Below are 22,024 nucleotides of genomic sequence, written 5' to 3' on the forward strand. Positions count from 1 at the left end.
CTGAAATTAAATGCAATGTCAGAAGTTGTTTTCTCATACTTTTGTCAACTATTTTGTTGACAATTTCATTTCTACTTCTATTAAGCCATTGTTCCACAGGGAACAAATGTCTTTTGGAATTTCAACCAAGTGGTCATTCTTCATACAAGGGTCTGGACAAAAAGACTTGCTGGATGAAAAATAAATCCTGGTCAATCTAATTCACCTCCTATCATACCAGTAGTTGCCTGATATAACAGTGATGAGATTGTTGACAATCATAGCAATCAATCTTCTGCAATGAGTCAAGAATAGATGCAGACATTTGTTAATATTTATTCAAGCACCAGCCTTACATAATTATACACACTAAATGTACACACTTACCATCAATATATCAGACACCACTAACACCAAAAATCCTGTTATGCCCTGTCCAGCAGCAGCACAGATCTAGAGGTGACAGCACAGTGGTATACAGTCGGATGGGATTTGCCTCTGATGTTGACTCTGGACCACATGATGTCTCAAGCAAAGGAATCTCCTGCTGATTACCTATTGCTTTCATCTGCTATTGGTCTGTGGTACAACTCTCTCAATGTTGGAATTGAAAGTGGTTAGTAAGAAGGACTCTCTAGAGTCAACAGGGCTATTTAAGAGTTGACCATTACTGTGGGTCAGGTGTCACATCCAGGCCAGGACTGGATAGCAGATTTCCTTCCCAAAACAATGTTAGTGAACAAAATAAGTCTTTACAATCAATGCTAGTTTCATTGTCATTATTAATGAGTAAAGATTTTAATTCTAGATTTACTAATTATAATTTTAAATTTGTACCTACTGCCCTCCTTCAGCTGGTGAATCAATACTCCTCCATGTTAACATCAATTGGAAGAAGCACCGAGGATGGCAAAGGTATGCAGAATGCACTGTGGGTGGAGATTTAAAGGTCGATCATCAAGTGTGGCTTGATGCACAAATACTGACCAAATTGAATGAGTCCTGAAGGACATAGCTGCTGGATTTGGTCTGCAGCAGGTTGTGAGAGACCAACAAGAGGGAAAACTTACTTTGCCTCTTACTCCCCAATTTATCAGAGGTCACCAGCATCGTGGATGCCAGTCATCAATTAATTTGATTTACTTTATAAGAAACTGAACACATATGGATACTGCCAAGAAAATGGGCCCTAACAATATTCTGGTAGTAGCACTGAAAACTTATACACCAGAACTATTCCAATCAAGCTGTTCCAATATAACTAGGTTAGGTGGATTGGCCATGCTAAATTGTCCTGCATTGTCCAGGGATGTGCAGATTATGTGGATTAGCAGGGTTATGGGGCTAGGGTACAGGGATGGGTGGGGGATGGTGGTGGTCTGGGTATGATGCTCTTTGGAGGGTTGGTGTGGACTGGATGGGCTGATGGGTTGGGTTCTATGAATTACAACAATAGCATCTATCCATCAACATGGAAACTTGCCCTGGTTAGTGCTGTCCACAAACAAAAGTCAAATCCAACTCAGTTAATTGTTTCCCTAGTCTACTCTTGATCATCAAAGTGAGGGAAGGGGTCACTGAAGTACAACAAAAGCATTTATCCAGAAACAACTTGATCAATTATACGCAGTTTGGGTTCTATCAAGACCATTCATTACAGCCATAGTCTAGAACTTGACAAAAGACCTGAATCTAAGAAGTGAGATTAGATTTTAGATTAGATTAGATTACAGTGTGGAAACAGGCCCTTCGGCCCAACAAGTCCACACCGACCTGCCGAAGCGAAACCCACCCATACCCCTACATTTACCCCTTACCTAACACTACAGGCAATTTAGCATGGCCAATTCACCTGACCTGCACATCTTTGGACTGTGGGAGGAAACCGGAGCACCCGGAGGAAACCCACGCAGACACGGGGAGAATGTGCAAACTCCACACAGTCAGTCGCCTGAGGCGGGAATTGAACCCGGGTCTTTGGCGCTGTGAGGCAGCAGTGCTAACCACTGTGCCACCGTGCCGCCCGAGATGAGAGTGACCTCCCATGACATCAAGGCAGCATTTGAATAAAGGTGGTATCAAGAAACTCTAGCAAAATTGAAGTCAGTAGGAGATGGGAAAAAAAAACTTTGCCTTAATTAAAGTCATATCTAGCAAAAGGAATGGTAGTAGATTTTGGAAGCCAGTCATCTGAGCCATAAAACATCCTCAGGGTAGTGTCCTTTATCGAAACACCAACAGCTTTAGTTGCATTCATGATCTCACCTCCATCAAAAAGTTGAGATGTTTGCTGATGATTGCACAACATTCAATAATATTCACAACTGCTCAGATACTGAAATGTACATGGTTGTATGCAGACGAGGACTGATAATGGCAAGCAACATTCATGCTGAATCCTTCAATTTCAAAATCTTGTGGTTACTGATGAGGAATTTAACTGCACCAGCCATAAATATAATGAGCAGGTCAGAGGCTGAGAATTCTGCAGCAAGTAACTTATCTCCGACTTCCTAATGTCTGCCCACCATCTAAAGCACATCAAGAGTGAAATGAAATATTCTCCACTTGCCGAGATGAATCCAACACCACCTAAGGAACTCAGTACTATACAGTACAAGACAGCTTGTTTAATTGGCACGCCAGCCACCATTTTAAAGATTAACTTCCTCCACCAGGGACACAGAGTGGCAACAATTGATATCATCTGCAAGATGAACTCACCAAGACATGTTCAAAAGCATCTTTGTAACCTGCAATCTCTACAAACTAGAACGACAAGGGCAGCAGAACTAAAATACCTCGAAGTAATGCACAGCCACTTCAAGGTTCCATGCACAGTGATTAGTGTTGGCTCATTGATTGTGGCGTTAACTTCCAGTTTCAGAAGCCGCTGATGCACATGAGCCATGGAGGCCTGCATAGCCAGGGAGGAAACTAAACAGAGTGTTGATAGAGTCCCAACACCTTGCAAGTTTCTTTCCAAGTCACACATCACCTTGACTGAGAACTATGTTGCCATTGTCTCTCTGCCATTAGGTCAAACTTCTTCTCAACATTACATGGACTCTAGTAGTTTAAGAAAGCAGCTCACCATCACCTTCTCAGGGGTTACTAAAGATGGATAAAAAATGTTTGCCAGCAAAGCCCACATCTTTTGAAAGAATTTTAAAAATCAACTAGAGATAAACAGCACAGCTTGATCATACCCTCACATGATGACACTTTAAAGGTAGGAGTCACTAGTTTACAAATTAAGCCCCAATATCTCACTCAAGATTTTTCACCTGGCTCCAGAAACATTCAAATCCACTAAAACACTCTTGCTATTTTCACTGCTGTGATCAGCAAGCACAGCAAGAGGTGGGAACTGGGGATCTTCCTTGCTTGGATAGTCATGTTTCTCACTCAATAGAACTAAAAAGCCATCAAAACAAGCATAAGGAAGTTAAACAACAAAGGTAATCACCTTTGACTAAAATAGTCAAAAAGAAAGATGATAGGCTCCAAAAGCTGTTAGACACAGTCATTAACATATACTTTCTGCAGTCAGTATTAGTTTGTCATCATTTGCAACAAATTTTCCTTGTGAATGTTTTGGAAAGTGGAACTTGTTGGTAGAATTAGTAGTTTAAAACTCATGAGCTCAAGAGACAAACTGTTCTTCTACCACTTTTCTCTTGGAAGAGTGTTTCAGCAGGATCATTAATTTTCTGAACACTGCTTTCTTGATCCTCCACAGCAATACCCATTAACAATAAAACCAAGGAAAGGATCTAGCTTTAGAATTTATTGCCTTTCTTGACCTCACCCAGTGATCATCCTTCATATGTTAACCTGGAGTAAATGTTAGTGGGGTGCTCAAATATGGAAGAATATCAGTCCTGAACAATTGTGCCACAATCATTCATGCAGTTACTCACTGGCCAACTCATCCATAACTTTATTCAAAATTCTTTAAGCTGTGAACTAATAAAGAGCAAGAGTATTTGAGACCTGCCTTGTCTACAGCTTTCAGATCACTTATTGCTCTGTGCCTTTGGGTTCCATTGTCTTGCTCCCCAGCTGTGATACATTGACTGCAGCAAGATACAGTACTGCTATTTCTCCTTAAACCTCACTAGTTAAAAAGGTAATATTCCCAAGGAGCCAGAACATTCTAATTTTAAAGGACTTTTATGGTACAGTCTTAGTGTACCTACCACTGAGCCAGGGAACCCAAATCTAATCAATCAATCTGTTCCAAAGGTCTAGTCTGAACAGATCGATTGGAAAATATTTAACCTAAGTTTAAACCCCACTTGAGACAGCAATAGCAAGTGGACATCAGAATCAGTGGTTAAATTTTTGGGTCAATGTCCAACATTGTGAATGTGTTGTGAGTGATCCCCTCATTAAGTGGGTTGTGGGACTCTATCCAGTAAGACCCCAACAATTAGGATAAAAAAGAGTTGTAGCCCAAGAACCAGTGTTCATGTTGCAGCATGTCAGACTGTTAAACAGCCTGCAAAACTTCATATTATTGTGAAAGTGTGATGAAATGTAAACCACGTTGTGCTCCAGCAGAAAAAAATTCGTAGTCAAGATTATCCCAGCTATTATGCAGTGCTTTGATAGATCAAAGTATCTCAAAAGAAAATATTTCTGTATTCTGTTACCATCAATGTATCATTGAGAACAGAGTTGTTATCTCTGGTTTGTTACCTGTGCCACATGATAGCAAGGCAAGGAATGGGGAGAGAGATCAGCTGAACATGTGGCTGCAGAAGGGAGGGTATCAGCTACATGGAAAATTGGGGGTCATTCTAGGGAAGGTGGGACCTCTACAAACAGGACAGTCTTCGCTTGAACTAGAGGGGTTATAATATCTAGAGTTCCAGGGATATGGAGGAGAGGATTGGCAAAGTGTTTCTGGGTAGGAGTGAAAGTAAAAGGGTGGTCACTATGGGGGACTCTAACTTCCCCAACATTGACTGGAAATGCTATAACTCTAGTACGTAGGATGGATCAGGTTTTGTCCAATAGGATATCTGGTAGGCATGAACGAGTTGGACCGACCGGTCTGTTTCCATGCTGTACACCTCTATGACACCATGACACTCTGTGTGCAGGAGGGTTTCCTGGCACATTATGTTGAAGGGCCAACAAGAGAGGAGGCCACACTGGATCTTGTGCATGGTAATGAACTAGGCCAGGTGTTTGATTTAGTGGTAGGTGAGCACTTTGGAGAGAGTGACCATAATTCTATTATGTTTGGTTTAGCAATGGAAAGGGATAGGTACATGCTACAGAGCAAGAGTTATTGATGGGGGAAGGGCAATTATAATGTGATTAGGCAAGATTTAGGATGCATAGAATGGAGTAGCAAAATGCAGGGGATGGGGACAGTCAAAATGTGGAGGTGGTTTAAGGAACAGATATTGTGTGTCCTTGATACATACATCCCTGTCAGGCATGTATGTATCAAGGAGGTGATAAGGTAAGGGAACCATGATTTACTAAAGAAATTGCATCCCTTGTTAAGCGGAAGAAGGAGGCTTATGTGACTTTAAGATGAGATAGTTCAGATGAGGTGATGGTGAAATACAGATTAGCTAGGAAAGATTTAAAGAGAGAGAGTTAAGAAGAGCAAGGAGAGGATTTGAGCAGTCTTTAGCAGGTAGAATAAAGGAGAACCCTAAATCTTTCTATAGATTCTATAGTGAGGAACAAAAGGATGACTAGGGTAGGAATAGGGTCAGTCAAAGACAGAAGTGGAAATTGTGTGTGGACCCTATGGAGGTCAGAGAGGTTTTAAGTGAATATTTTTCAATCGGTTTTCACTCAGGAAAAGCAGAATATTGTAGAGGAGAAGAATGATATACAAGATATTAGAGTAGAAAGGATCAAGGTTAGTAAGGAAGAGCTGACAACAATTCTAGAAGGAGTGAAAGTAGACAAGTCCCCTGGGCCGGATGGGATTTATCTGAGGATTCTCTGGGAAGCTAGGGAGGAGATGTTGCAGCATTTGGCTTTGATCTTTGAGTCATCATTGTCTACAGGTTTAGTACCAGAGGACTGGAGGATTGCAAATATTGTGCCCTTGTTCAAGAAGGGCAATAGAGATGACCCAGGTAATTATAGAGCAGTGAGTCTTACATCTGTTGGAGGAAAAGTTTTGGAAAGGATTATGAGAGATAGGATTTATAGTCATCTTGCACGCAATCATTTGATTGCAGATAGTCAACATGGTTTTGTCAAGGGCAGGTCATGTCTCACAAACCTCACTGAGTTTTTTTGAGAAGGTGACCAAGCATGTGGATGAGGGTAGGGCAGTTGACGTGGTGTACATGGACTTCAGTAAAGCCTTTGATAAGCTTCCACATGGTAGGCATTTGGAGAAAATGGGGGTCTAGATTAGAGTTGTGCTGGAAAAGCACAGCAGTTCAGGTAGCATCCGAGGAGCAGTAAAATCGACGTTTCGGGCATAAGCCCTTCATCAGGAATACAGGCAGAGAGCCTGAAGGGTGGAGAAAATGCAGAGGCATGGGATGGAGGAAGATTTAGCAGTCTGGATTAGAAACGAGCTTTCTGGAAAAAGGCAGTGAGTGGTGTTTGATGGAAAACATTCAGCCTGGAGTCTGGTTACTAGTGCTGTGCCACAAGGATGTGTTTTGGGACCACCGCTGTTTGTCATTTTTATAAATGACTTGGACACAGGCATAGGTAGATGGATTAGTAAGTTTGCAGATGACACTAAACTTGGTGGAGTAGTGGATGTGTGGAAGAATGTTGCAGATTGCAGAGGGACTTGGATAAACTGTAGAATTGGGCTGAGAGGTGGCAAATGGAGTTCAAGGCAGATAAATGTGAGGTGATTCGCTTTGGTAAGAATAACAGGATGGTACTGGGTCAATGGAAAGATTCTTGGTAGTGTGGATGTGCAGAGGGATATTGGAGTCCATGTACATAGATCCTTGAAAGTTGCCACCCAGGTTGACAGTGCTGTTAAGAAGGCACACTGTGCGTTAGGTTTTATTGGTAGTGGGATTGAGTTCTGGAGCCGTAATGTCATGCTGCAGCAAAACAAAACACTAGTGCAGTCACACTTGGAATATTGTGTACCGTTCCTGAAGAAGGGCTTATGCCCGAAACGTCGATTCTCCTGTTCCTTGGATGCTGCCTGACCTGCTGTGCTTTTCCAGCAATATATTTTCAGCTACCGTTCTGGTTGCCCATTACATGAAGGATGTGGAAGCATTGGAAAAGGTGCAGAGGAGATTTACCAGAATGTTGCCTGGTCTAGAGAGAAGATCTTATGAGGAAAGGCTGAGAGAAAAGAAGGCTCAGAGGGGATTTGATAGAACCATACAAGATGATCAGAGGATTAGATAGGGTAGACAGTGAAAGTCTCTTTCTTAGGATGATGATGTCAGCTTGTACGAGGAGGGCATAGCTACAAATGGAGGGGTGATAGATTTAAGACAGATGTCAGAGGAAGATTCTTTACTCAGAGTGTGGTAAAGGCATGGAATGCCCTGCCTGCCAATGTAGTTCACTCAGCCACATTAGTGATATTTAAACAATCCTTAGATATGATGGGATAGTGTAGGGGATGGGCTTAGATTAGTTCACGGGTCGGCATAACATCGAGGGCCAAAGGGCCTGTCTGTGCTGTTATGTTCTATGTATAAACAAAGTACAATGCCTTTCTCCTCAATAAGACAATCCAGCCAAGACATATATTTGGCACTCGGGTAGGGGCAAAGAGAGACAGGGCCAGCCATTAGAGGCATCATTTATTATAATCAGGATCGAATCCAGTTATTTACCAATCTCAGTTTTCAAATATTAGTGCTTGTAGAATTGTGGCAGGCACCCAAAATAGTTTATAGTGATTAGATATCAAAAGCAAAAAAGAACCCCAGAGATTGTTCACACTATATTTTTGAGTGACAAATAATATATTTTCTAAAACCTGAGAAACAATATATCCATTCTTCAAAGGCTGTTTCTACTTGAAAGAATGATCTCAAGAGATACACACGGTCAACAAACTAGGGTTTTTCAAATTACTTGTCTCTATAATGAGTAGTGAAGTTTCAAATGTGAAGGAGTTGATATATCAAATCATAGAATGGTTACAGCACAATTAGAGACAGTTTAGTCCATCGTGCCCATGCAGGCTTTCTCACTTCCTTACACTTGCCCCAATGTCCTGAAAATCTTTTCAAGAGCTTATCCAAATACTTCAAAGCTCCTAACTTTATCTGCTTCAATACACTCAGGTGTTGCATTCCAGACTGTTGTTTTATTAATTCAGGTAATGTGGGCATCACTGGCTGGCCAGAATTTACTGTCAATCCCTGATTGCCTGCAGGGCAGTTAAAAGTCAACCATATTGTTGCAGATCTGGAGTCAAATATAGGCCAGACCAGGTAAAGACGGCAGATTTCCTTCTCTTTAGGACAGTGAACCAAATGCTTTTTTCCCCCCACAACATTCAACATTGGTTTCATGATCATCATTAGACTCTTAATTCCACCATTAGCCATGGCAAGATTTGAACCCATGTCTTCAGAACACGACAGTGTCTCTGGATTAATAGTCCAGCAACAATATCATCAAGCCAAATTTAACTGATAACATCATATTATTATGTAAAATGTTTTTCCTCAGACCCAGTTTGCTTCCTTGCCAATCATCTAAACTCAGTGTCCTTTGGTTCTCACTTCTTCTGCCAACAGGAGTAGTTTCTCTTAAGTTTACTTTGTCAAGACCCTTCACTATTCAAGAGTTCAGATCTTGCTTACAAACAAATTTGATCAATAGTTTTAGCCCAGTGCAAAACATTTTCTGTATCTCAAATGTAACAGGAAAACTAATGAGCAGTATCAGTGGTGCATCATTCCACGGTAAAACTAACTACAGTATTAGACTTCTGGTACACCATTTCAATCAATACATACATGTTCAGCATGTTTGCTAAGAGGCATCAGGGATTTGCTTCCAGAAACTTGTGTTCTGACAAAAAGACAGTTAAGAGTTGGGAAGCAGCCAGAACCTCAACAGTAAGTGAAGAGGCCACGTGAAAACAGGAGTAATTAATTGAACAATTCACCCAGAATTTTGCTTTCTTCCAGTCTAAAGCAGCAGGACCTCCAGCAACAACAAATAAAATCAGGAATTCAAAGTGTGGAGAGACACAGGTGCTGATCTATGCCCTGTCTATTTACAATGCAGTTCACTGCATTCCAATGGGCAAGCTTTCAGTAAGACATTGGTTGAGACTTTAACTTTGACCACTAGGTTCTTCAATGAAGCCTCATCAAAGGACAGATAGGAATTTTTTTCCAAAGCTTTATTTTTGTAAACATTATTCAAAACCATATTTTTTAAAAAAGGTCCAATGGCATTAAGTAGCATTTTGTAAAATAAAGCTGAAACTGGAATCACTGGAAGCAGGGTGCAAAATAGATCTTTCCAATTTGAACAAAAGATAAACACCCAAAACATAAATCTTTATCTAATGATGTTTAAATGACCAGAAATTACAGTTTATTTTAGAAAGATAATTCATTGTTTGGGAAACTACTTCCTTATCTCTCATTCAACATGGTTGACACCAAGCAATATTCCCAGCCCATTTAGTCAGCACTACAAAGCACATGAAAGCAGTCTGCATCTGGATCAACTCGACCAATTAGCCTTCAGAACGACGGCCTCTTCTTCATCTACCCTACTAAAAATGAAAGCCACATTATCAGCCACACCAAGAAAGGCCAGAATACGATGCACCATTTTAGAGCAATCTTGATGATATGCATCAATACTAATACTGCAATGAAAAATCTGTCAATTAATTCTGACAGCTTGGGAGAGAAGCTAACCTATATCATTATACCTGCACCCATCACCTGACAAAAGCAAGCCAAAATAGACAAGAAACATGACAGGGAATCAAAGTTTAAAAGTAAAATATTGTTCGAACCTTTGATCCATACAATCATATTACATACAGTTATTAATATAAAACTAAATTAGAAGTGAAGATCCCTGAATAGGCACTTCAAGAATGACCTTCTCTCCCTAGTTATTTGACAAATTATTTAATAATCTATTGATTATGTGATATAAGTGAACAGTTTCATTTCTCGTGAATATTGAATTCATTGAGACAGCAGATTGAATCATCCATCACAGATGAGTCCTTAAGGTCAGATGTTCAACATTTGATGAATGACAACTTACGTCTGTAGTGGTTGTACAGGGCAAGGTACCATCTCCACCCAGATCATAACAAGCTACATCTGTCAATCCCACACTGTCAGTGTGTTATCAATAGAATATATTGGAGGGTGAATGAAATTTGTTTCCTTACTCCTCCTCCCACCTACCTTCTCCTTCCCTTCAACTTTCACCTGGATTTGAGACCAATAGTCAACAAAGCAGCACTTCTTTGAATGAGCTGGCTCATCTGAAGGAAACACTTCAGCCAAGTGCTTTCCTGTACTCACTTGACATCAGAGCATTCAGCTGGATAGCAACCAGGAGCTGTAACTTGAGTGGATATCCTCCTTCCTCAACCAGCAGGAGCAAGACTATTGGAGCACACAATCACATCAAGGTGCACTGTCCAGGGATCTCTCTTACCCAAAGCATACAATGCACTTATAAACTGGCCAAATTAGGAAAGCTAAAGAACACATCAATAAGCTTTTACATGCAGTAATTAAGATCCTTTCTTAAAAAAAAAAGAGCTCAACAAGATTGCAACAAGGACTCAGAGCCTTGATGCTTCATGTAGCTCCAATCGTCATGTATTATATACAGACCTTCAACAAGCAAGAGGGCTCATTATTAATGGAACAGATTACCAGACAATGTCTGACAATAGTCAATAGTTTGAATTCTGGATAGATGTTTGTTGGAGTAAGGTTTGTATAAGAAAAAGTTAAACACAAGATTGTTTGTACAGTGAACATGCAGTGGAATGGAGATTCTCTCAGTAACCCAACAGCTCAGTGCTGAATTTAATCTAGTTCATCAGACAAAAGCAAAGTTAGTCCTGCAGACATGGTTACTTGCAAGTCTATGTTTCCTTAAGGTACGAAAGAAGGAGCTAAGGATCTGAACCATACATACCTGATCTAAGAGTATTTTCTTGGACATGTACCCAACTGAAAGCAATCAATTCCAGTTGTTGCAGAGTTTGAAATGTTCCATCTTTAAAATGGTTATTATTCACTTCATCCACAGTATTCAAAGACTGGACAAGATTTCAGAGTAGCTATGATGTAAAAATGTTAACCCAAGAGCTGATATTCTAGTGATGACTAGAAACAAACATTTGTTGATAATAAAATGATTTTCAAAACAAAAATAAAAGTTTGATTATATGCATACCTAACTCACAAAACAGCCAAGGAGTTATCAGGCAAAGCAATCTAAAGCAATACCAATATATTTCAAGCATACCATCACTGGATTCAATGACTTGGTACAGATATGCCCTGTCAATATTACCTCGACTGTGATTCTCTTCACTTATCCCTTAATTGCCAGAGGCAGGTTTATACTCCCCAATACTTTACTCTAGATTAGAGCGGTGCTGGAAAAGCACAGCAGTTCAGGCAGCATCCAAGGAGCAGGAAAATCGACGTTTTGGGCAAAAGCCTGGCCTCCATTCCTGATGAAGGTTTTTTGCCTGAAACATCGATTTTCCTGCTCCTCGGATGCTGCCTGACCTGCTGTACTTTTCCAGCACCCACTCCAATCTAGACTCTGGTTTCCAGCATCTGCAGTCCTCGCTTTTGCCTAATACTTTAGTCTATAAAAATCAATGTGCTCTTCCAGATGGAGCCGACATTTAGGACTTTTTTTTCAACTGAGTGGATATACACCAGAAGAAACATTTGATGGCTCCACTGCTACATTTTTCTGAGACCCCAGTGATTGGATTGTACTGGAGCAATTTCAAGTGCAGGGTTAGTAATTGTTTTCAGTGTATTTTCTATATTTGAAGCAAACCATGAAGCTATATGGGATGCCAATGATTTACAGTGTAACAGTTCCAATTTTTCTACTGAGAATACATTCAGTATTTTAGATTTGCTAAACTCTGACAATTATCTGTGAAATAATCAAACATTCTCCAAAAGTTCACCATTTACAATTTTTGATCTGGAAATTGCACAGCATTTCTTAAGATTCATTTTTAGATAAAATGTACAGTTGAAAACAGTCACGGCAGGCAGGGACCAAGCAGAGAACAAAGGTAAGATTGATAAATTAAACTGCATTTATTTCAATGCAAAAGGCCTAACAGGGAAGGCAGATGAACTCAGGGCATGGTTAGAAACATGGGACTGGGATATCATAGCAATTACAGAAATATGGCTCAGGGATGGGCAGGACTGGCAGCATAATGTTCCAGGATACAAATGTTACAGGAAAGACAGAAAGGGAGACAAGAGAGGAGAGCGAGTGGCATTTTTGATAAGGGATAGCATTACAGCTGTAAAGGTGCAAAACTTGACCTACTCTTAGGAAATAAGGCAGGGCAGGTGACTGAGCTGTCAGTGGGGGAGCACTTGGGGCCAGTGACCATAATTCTATTAGATTTTTAAAAAAGTGATGGAAAAGGATAGACCAGATCTAAAAGTTGAAGTTCTAAACTGGAGAAGGGCTAATTTTGATGGTATTAGTCAAGAACTTTCAAAAGCTGACTGGGGGCAGATGTTCGCAGGTAAAGGGAAGGCTGGAAAATGGGAAGCCTTCAGAAATGAGATAACGAGAGTCCAGAATCAGAATATTCCTGCCAGGGTGAAAGGGAAGGCTGGTAGGTGTAGGGAATACTGGATGACTAAAGAAATTGAGGGTTTGTTTAAGAAAAATAAAGAAGCATATGTCAGGTATAGACAGGACAGATCGAGTGAATCCTTAGGAGAGTATAAAAGCAGTAGGAATATACGTAAGAGGGAAATCAGGAGGGTTAAAAAGGGGACATGAGATAGCTTTGGCAAATAGAGTCAAGGAGAATCCAAAGGGTTTTTACAAATACATTAAGGACAAAAGGGTAACTAGGGAGAGAATAAGTCCTCTCAAAGATTAGGAAGGCAGCCTTTGTGTGGGCTGCAGGAGATAGGGGAAGATACTAAATTTGCATTTTGCATCAGTATTTACTGTGGAAAAGGACATGGAAGATATAGAATGTAGGGAAATAGATGGTGACACCTTGAAAAATGTCCGTATTACAGAGGAGGAAGTGTTGGATGTTTGAAACGCAGAGAAGTGGATAAATCCCCAGGACCTGATCAGGTGTATCCTAGTACTCTGTGGGAAACTAGGGAAGTGATTGATGAGCCTCTTGCTGAGATATTTGTATCATCAATAGTCACAGGTGAGGTGCCGGAAGACTATAGTTTGGCTAACGTGGTGCCACAGTTTAAGAAGGGTGGTAAGGACAAGCCAGGGAACTATAGACCAGTGAGCTTGAGGTTGGTAGTGGGCAGGTTGTTGGAGGGAATCCCGAAGGACAGGATGTACATATATTTGGAAAGGCAAGGGCTGATTAGGGATAGTCAACATGGTTTTATGCATGGGAAATCATGTCTCACAAACTTGATTGAGTTTTCTTGGAAGAAGTAACAAAGAGGATTAATGAGGCAGGGCGATAGACGTGATCTATATGGACTTCAGTAAGATGTTCAACAAGGTTCCCCATGGGAGACTGGTTGGTAAGGTTAGACCTCATGTAATACAAAGGTGAACTAGCCATTCAGACACAGAACTGGCTGAAAGGTAGAAGACAGAGAGTGGTGGCACAGGGTTGTTTTTCAGACTGGAGGTCTGTGACCAGTGGAGTGCCACAAGGATCGGTGCTGGGTCCACTACTTTTCATCATTGATTTAAATGACTTGGGTGTGAACATAAGAGGTATAGTTAGTAAGTTTGCAGATGACACCAAAATTGGAGGTGTAGTGGACAGCAAAGGAGGTTACCTCAGATTACAACGGGACCTTGATCAAATGGGCCAATGGGCTGAGAAGTGGCAGATGGATTTTAATTTAGATAAATGTGAGGTGCTCCATTTTGGGAAAGCAACCCTTAGCAGGACTTGTACACTTAATGGTAAAGTCCTAGGGACTGTTGCTGAACAAAGAGACCTTGGAGTGCAGGTTCATAGCTCCTTGAAAGTGGAGTTGCAAGTAGATAAGATAATGAAGAAGGTGTTTGGTATGCTTTCTTTTATTGGTCAGAGTACTGAGTGAGTACAGGAGTTAGGAGGTAACGTTGCAGCTGTACAGGACATTGGTTAGGCCACTGTTGGAATATTACGTGCAATTCTGGTCTCATTCCTTTCGGAAAGATGTTGTGAAACTTGAAAGGGTTCAGCAGAGATGTACAAGGATGTTGCCAGGGTTGGAGGATTTGTGCTATAGGGAGAGGTTGAATAGGCTGGCATGTTTTCCCTGGAGCGTCGGAGGCTGTGGGATGACCTTATAGAGATTTATAAAGTCATGAACAGCCTGGATCAGATAAATAGACAAAGTCTTTTCCATGTGGTGAGGGAGTCCAGAACTAGAGGGCATAGGTTTAGGGTGAGGGGGGAAAAGATATAAAAAAAGACCGAAGGGGCAACTTTTTCACGCAGAGAGTGGTACATGTCTGGAATGAGCTGCCAGAGGAAGTGGTGGAGGCTAGTACAATTGCAACATTTAAAAGGCATCTGGATGGGTGTATGAATAGAAAAGGTTTGCAGGGATATGGGACAGGTGCTGGCAGGTGAGACTAGATTGGGTTGGGATATCTGGTCGGCATGGTCAAGTTGGACCGAAGGGTATGCCACGCTGTACATCTCTATGACTATATAAAACAATGACTTCTACCTTTTCATCCTCTTCTCTATCTCCCAGCAAGCAATCCAATGAAGTCATGAAGTTAGGCTTGTTTCCACTGGGAAATACACTTGACTCCTACTAGACATCTATGCCTACTCAGTCCAGTTGGGAACTTATTACTGGAGCATAGTAAACTTTGGCAAGGTTCTAATTATGTCAAAATACTACGCTTGTATCCAGAAGAATGTAACCTTACATTTCATTCTGTGCAAAAATAGTAGCTTGCAAACTCACCACTTTTTTGGCAGATTACACACCCTGGATTAACACCCATATGAATCTGTGCCAGAGTTACCACTTGCTGACAAGGCTCTCTATTCCAAAAAATGTTGCACTAAGACTATCTACAATATAAACAGGTGCCAATATGTCTTTTGCTATGGGAATCAATTCCTTCCATGTATTTCTATGTCACGTGATATACAGGCTTTAATTATTGAGGCTACTGATTTTTGTCAGCAGCAAAGCAAAGTCTTAAACCACTGCCCCAGTACTTTTTGGATTTGGCAAAAAGCAATAGTTCTTGGGACTTTTTATATCTTCACATCAGTACACTGTGACAACACACTTCTTGTATAATAATTATGCCATTATCAGTAACAAAATTGAAACCTCAATATTTTGGAGAAGTGAAACATATCCAAAAATGGTCACTTTACAGGTACAGCTTATTTCTTCATGTCCACTTGAAACTGGTTGACCTTCACTCAAAATAATTGCACACTAAATGTGCGCAGCCATCACATCGAAGAGAGTCAATGCTGCTGCCAAGTCAAAAAGGTTAAAGGACAAATTCTTCAGGCACGGCACTCATATCGCCTAGTATACATTTGAATCCCTTAGTATATAATGCACTTCAATAATAGATCAGACACATTGGCAACTGAAGGTTTCGCTGCCAATGATGGCACAATTAACATTGTGTTTCATACTAGACCAGAATTGGAAGAGGACAAAAGTCTTGGTAGTTTGTAAAGTTGAAAGGTAAGAGTAACAAGAAGATGGGGTACTGGGCTAATGGTCGGATACTTGGTAGTGTGGATGAGCAGAGGGATCTTGGTGTCCATGCACACAGATCTCTGAAAGTTGCCACCCAGGTAAATAGTGCTGGCTTTTAGGCATATGGCGTACTGGCTTTTATTGGTAGAGGAATTGAGTTCCGGAGCCCTGAGGTCATGTTGCAGTTGTATAAGACTCTGGTGCAGCCGCATCTGGAATATTGTGTGCAGTTTTGGTCGACATACTATAGGAAGGATGTGGAGGCATAGGGGTAGATTCTTTACTCAGCGAGTCGTGAGTTCATGGAATGCCCTGCCAGTAGCAGTGGTGGACTCTCCCTCTTTATGGGCATTTAAACAGGCATTGGATAGGCATATGGAGGATAGTGGGCTAGTGTAGGTTAGGTGGGCTTGGATCGGCACAACATCGAGGGCCAAAGGGCCTGTACTGATGTATTTTTCTATGTTCTATAGCTAGCAAAAGGAACAATCTGAGTAGAAGAGAGAGATTCTTAAAAGAGGCATTACCAGATTAGATGCTAATGTAGCTCAAAGTGCAGAACAGATCAGCAAGCAGGAGTTGGTCAGATGGTCTGTCGAGTTTAGGGTGAGCTCAAATGTAGAGGATGGTACATAGTTGACTGGCGAGTTTGGAGAAGACAACCTTGAATATCAAAATTTCTGCGGCACACACTTTAATCAAGAGGGAGAATTGGCTGATATTACGGAACGAGAAGTAGTCGATCTTGATGAAGATGTGAACAGGGGTTACAAGCTCAGCTCTGGGTCAACCTGGACAGCAAGGTTACCGACAGCCGGGTTCAGAAGCAATGGCCGGGGAAACTTAATTAGCCTGAGGTTGCACGGTCCTTAAACTGGACAGATGCCAGTTTCGTTATGTCATACCTTCACAAGGACAAAACCCAACTGTCGTGTCTGCGTTTACCCACAAATCAAGTGGATTAAGTGTAAAATTTTCAAACAGATCGTGAGATAGTTGGGGAAAAATAAAAAGTCCATGCACTATTGAGTTATTTATAATAATTGAACAGCCTGATTAATAATTAAAATAGGCTTCTACATTAATATTCAGGTTTGCTCTATACACATATGAATGTGTTGTATTACACGGCGGATCGCACGGTGTTAGTTAAGGCCGTGCCGCACGTTAACTGAAATCCGCCAGGCGCCCGCGGTCACCAACGACAAAGCAGCAACTGACGACGAGATTGCCACCTCCTCCTCCCGCGACATGCCCTTCACTAAATCAGCCACAAAATAAACCGAGCGCGGTAACGACAACCACCCCCTCACCTCCCTCCTGACGTTCAGAAGTGCGTAAAAGTCATCGTTATTAATCTCTTCATCCACCAAGGCCGCCGCCATTGTCACCTTTCACCCCGTAGCGGGGCACCGGCTTCTCGCCAGGCCCCGGCTGCCGAGGAGGGAACGATTCACCAAGAGATTCCCTCTCCTTTCATACGGCACAACTCCTTTGTGCTGCCCTCTGCTGGCCTGGGAGGACTTTGGTGTGGGGTGTGGGGTGTGAACCCAATCAAACAGGAAATGACGTCCCAGAAGCGAGAGTTTGGACCTTTAAGACTTTGTAATGGCACATTTCAGGTCGTCAAAACACCTCGTATATCAAATAAACGCTGGAAATGGTCAGCAAGCCTGGTAGCATTTATGGAAAGAGAAAGGAGAACTGATTCTGACGGAAACTAGATGGATTGCCTCCTTAGTTTTACATGCGGCGGTGGCAGCTAAAAAGCCTTACTGTAGGCCCCAGTTTGCTCACAACCACCCAACTGGATCAATCGGCCCAAGAATATTGGTTGTTTCTGAGGCAGGGATTTGCAGTGCAGAACAAGTATACATATAATTTTAAACAAACATAAATAGGTACCTAATGGAAGAAAACTCCACCTGCAAAATTTCCCCTGCCAGTCATGCACATAAAAAAAGCTCTGGCTGTAATTGAGAAACCGATTCCATTTAACTTCTGTACGTGTTGGGTTTTGATATGCTATTATCAAAGGGCCTGCAGCACCATAAAAAGGTCAGTAATGGATATAATTCATGTAAACTGGTGCCCAGCTACTTCACTTGGGCAGCCTATCTGATTATGCTGCTGTCATTAGTAAAATTTCCCAACCATGGGATACAGTTGGAGAACCATTATAGTTCCTCATGATTTTCCCAATAATACACAGCCTGTCTCGCCCCAGGCTCTGTTCCCACCTCCTGGGGACTGGTAAAATTCTGCCCAAAGATAGTGGTAGGGAAACAGAATTTGTCCTGGAGGCTTAGTCTCCTGGAGGCTTAGTCTCCTGGAGGAATTTGTGACCTACTACTCGGACTGCAGAGAGACAGCAAGGGGTTTCAAAACTATTATGGAAAAGGAAAGCTGAGTATCACCATGTGAGATGTGACCCCATGCTAACAGGTAATGAAGCCCGTACATGCCCAATCCCCGTTGGGATATTCTAAAGTCTCTTCACATTTCTTCATTGAAAGCAGATTTGAATAGCCCCTGTACACCACGACCTTTCTTCCCTGTTGGGGTTGTTCTCACTTTTAACAATTTCTCCTTCAACTCGTCACATTTCCTCCAAGTCAGTGTTGTATCTTAGTTATGACTGTCTCTTTAAGGGGTATGTGGAATATTCAGTGTCATAGAGATGTCCCACAACTCTATCTGGTGCACTAATCACATCAAAACCAATTAACTCTGGACCTCAGCAGAAAACAGCACAGATTACAATGTTGCTTCCTGCTGTCATGTAGAATTAGTTCGTTTTACTTTCAATTTCCATTCTTCCCTTCACCTGGTCCATCTCTGACTCTTCCTTGACTCCTCTTCCTATTTTTGAGGATCAACTGTCCACCAATATCCACTACAAACCCACTGGCTCCCCCAGTCACCTTGACTACAGTTCCTCTCAATAAGGACTCTGTCTGGACCCACTTCTGCTCCCTGCCAGAATAATGATAGGGTCCTTCTTGTCCTCAATTTCCACCCCACCCGCCTCTGCATTCAAAGGATCATCCTCTGCTATTTCATAACCTCCAGCAGGATGGCACCACCAAACACATCTTCGCTTCTTCACTGTCAGCATTTCGCAAGGACCAATCTCTTCTTGACACCAAGTCCACTCTGTTGTCACTCCTAACACTTCCTCATCCCTGCCCATGACATCTTCTCATGCAATTACAGAAGGTGTAACACTTGCCCTTATTTCTTCCCCCTCCTCACTGTCCAAGGCCCCAAACACATCTTCCAGCTGAAACTGCAGTTTAGTTGAACTTCTAACAATCCAGTTAACTGTATACGTTGCTTATGATGCAATCTCCTGTACATCAGCAAGACCCAAATGCAGATTGGGGGACTGCTGTCTGGAACTCCTCTGATCTGTTTGTAAGAACAACCCTGACCTTCTACTCGCTTGCAGTTTCAATACACCACCTTGCTCTCATACCAACAGGTACATCCTATGCCTGCTGTAGTGTTCCTATGAGGCTCAGTTCCCTGAAAAGCAACACCTCATTTCTACTTAGGCACTGTACAGCCTTCAGGACCCAATGTTGAGTTCAACAACTTAAGAACATGAATGCTGTGCTCCATTTGTGATTACATTTGTAATAGGTTTGCTGTTGGCAAAACTGAACCTATTTTCTGCTTTTCATACCTGCCATCGACACCTGTTTTGCATCTATTTAAACTTTACCATCATTAATACTCTTATTTTGATTATCCCTCTGGGCAGCCTCACCATCTGATCCACTCCTTCCTCCTCTCTCTTTGATAGCAGCATCAAATAAAAGCCATCATTTTCCAGCTCATTTCAGTTCCTTAGGAAGAGACATACTGGATCTTTGTTTTTATCTCCATGGATGCTGCCAGACATGCTGTGTTTCTGCAGTACTTTTTATTCTTCAGCTGATGTTATTGAGTGACAAGATATAGATAAAATAAGAGGAGCTAAGGATAAATATTTGGGAGAACTCTTGAACTAATATAATGGAAGAAGACAGAGACGTTATTTTTGGGGGTACATGACCCACGCTATAATAACTTACTTTATTCATTTGTGAGATATGGGTGTCACTGGCTAGGCCGGCATTTATTGCCTGTCCCCAGCTGCCCTTAAGAAGGACTTGGTGAGCTGCCCTTTTGAACTGCTGCAGTCCATGTCTCATAGGTTGACCCCTTAGGGAGGGAATTCCAGTACTTTGACCCAACAACGCTGAAGGAATGGCAATATATTCTGAGTCAGGATGGTGAGTGACTTGCAGCAGAACTTGCAGGTGGTGGTGTTCCCATTTATCTGCTAACTTGGCCTTTCTAGATGGAAGTAGTCATGGGTGTGGAATTTGTTGTTCCAGGATTTTTGATTAATTTCTACATTGCATCTTATAACTAGTGCACTGTGCTGCTACTGAGCATCAGTTGACTGGATGGTTATGGATATGGTGCCAATCACAGGCTGCTTTGTTCTGGATTGTGTCAAGCTTCCTGAGTGTTTTTGGAGCTGCATCCATCTGGGCACGTGGGGAATATTCCATCATACTTCTGACTTGTGCCTTGTAGATGATAGGCTTTAGAGAGTCAGGAGGTGAGTTACTTGCTGCAGTATTCCTAGCTTCTGACCTGCTCTTGTAGCTATTGTGTCTATGTGGCAAGTTCAGTTAAGTTTCTGGTCAGTGGTAACCCAAAGGATGTTCAGAGATGTTCCGTGATGGTAAAACAATTGAATTTCAAGCGGCTGTGGTTAGATTGTCTCTTATTAGAGATGGTCATTGCCTGGCATTTGGGTGGCACATATGTTACTTCCCATTTGTTAGGCCAAGTCCTTCTTAAGGGCAGCTGGGGACAGGCAATAAATGCCAGCCTAGCCAGTGACACCCATATCTCACAAATGAATAAAGTAAGTTATTATAGTATCTTTAGTATCTGAGGAATCGTGAATGGTGCTGAATATAGTGTGATCACTGATGAACATCCTGTTTCTCACCAACCTGGTGCAAGGTAGTGGCAGAGTAACAGGGCTACATACGAGCTCTAGCACGAGGCCCACCCTCTTTCCTTCTTTGTTTTACTTTTGCTTCTGCTCTTTGACTTTATTTTCCTTTTGTTCTTTTGTTTCTTTTTTTCTGTGGCGGGTTGGTCGGTAGCATTGGTGTGGCAGCGAGAGAGGGCTGGATGTGAAATGGCAGACGTGGTTTGTCCCAGTCATAGGAGGCAGTGGCAGCAAGTTCATTCTCCTGCCACTTGGGGCCTATGGCTGTGGCAGCGGGGTCATTCTGATTGATTTGATTTATTGTCACATGTACCTAAGTTTAGTGTAAAGTTTTGTTTGCAAGCAGTACAGGTCATAGTAAGCAAGGACATCCAGATTATAGGGTGAAAAAAAAATGGACAGAGTGAGGCACACAGGCTACATTGCACAACGCAAGAAAAACATTAACAAAATCAACATTATTTGAAGTTGGAGAGTGTGTTCATCAGTTTAATAACAACAAGGAAAAAGCTGATCTGAGGCCTGCTGGTGTGTGTGCATGCTTCTGTATCTTCTGCCTGACAGAAGTGGTTCTAGGAGAACATTACCAGGATGGGATGGGTCTTTGATGATGTTGTCAGCCTTTCCGCAGCAATGAGTGGTATACTTGGAGTCCATGATGGATGGTCTGGGCTGTGTGCACACAACCAAGTTTTACAGTCCTTGGCAGAGCTGATGTCATACCAGGGCGTTATGCACCAAACAATATGCTTTATATGGTGCACCTGTAAAAGTTGGTGAGGTACTTATGGACATGCCAAATTTCCTGAGCTGCCTGAGGAAGAGGAGGCATCATTGTGCCTTCTTGACCATTGCACCTGTGTGGGAAATCCAGGACAGGTTGTCAGGTATCATCACTCGTCGGGACTAAATGCTCTCAACCCTCTCAACCTCTGCTGTGTTGATATAAATGGGGGCGTGTGCTTCTCCTTTCTTTCTGAAGTCAATGATCAGTTCTTTTGATTTCCTGACGTAGAGAGTGTTAGCATTGTACCATGTCACCAAGCCTTCTACCTCCTTTATGTATTCTGATGCATCATTGTTTGATATCCGTCCTACCACGGTGATGTCGTCGGCAAACTTGTAGAGTACAGTAGGGGGCTGA

General features: G+C 41.9%; 1 protein-coding gene across 3 annotated transcripts in view; it reads right to left on the reverse strand.

The window, feature by feature from the left end:
* dnajc11a (DnaJ (Hsp40) homolog, subfamily C, member 11a) overlaps window positions 1–17,311 on the reverse strand; it is a 45,090-nt gene extending 27,779 nt beyond the window's left edge. The window contains exon 1 of one of the 3 annotated variants that reach the window (XM_043675988.1): window positions 17,174–17,311. In XM_043675988.1, coding sequence (XP_043531923.1) covers window positions 17,174–17,245 — 72 coding nt within the window. In that variant the 5' untranslated portion in view covers window positions 17,246–17,311. Of the gene's footprint in view, window positions 1–366; window positions 390–11,103; window positions 11,146–17,173 lie in introns of those variants that run through there. The other 2 variants (XM_043675989.1, XM_043675991.1) reach the window with 2 other exon arrangements.
* Window positions 17,312–22,024: the final 4,713 nt, after the last annotated feature.

Source organism: Chiloscyllium plagiosum, chromosome 34, assembly GCF_004010195.1.
Source record: "Chiloscyllium plagiosum isolate BGI_BamShark_2017 chromosome 34, ASM401019v2, whole genome shotgun sequence".
Taxonomy (NCBI): Eukaryota; Metazoa; Chordata; class Chondrichthyes; order Orectolobiformes; family Hemiscylliidae; genus Chiloscyllium; species Chiloscyllium plagiosum.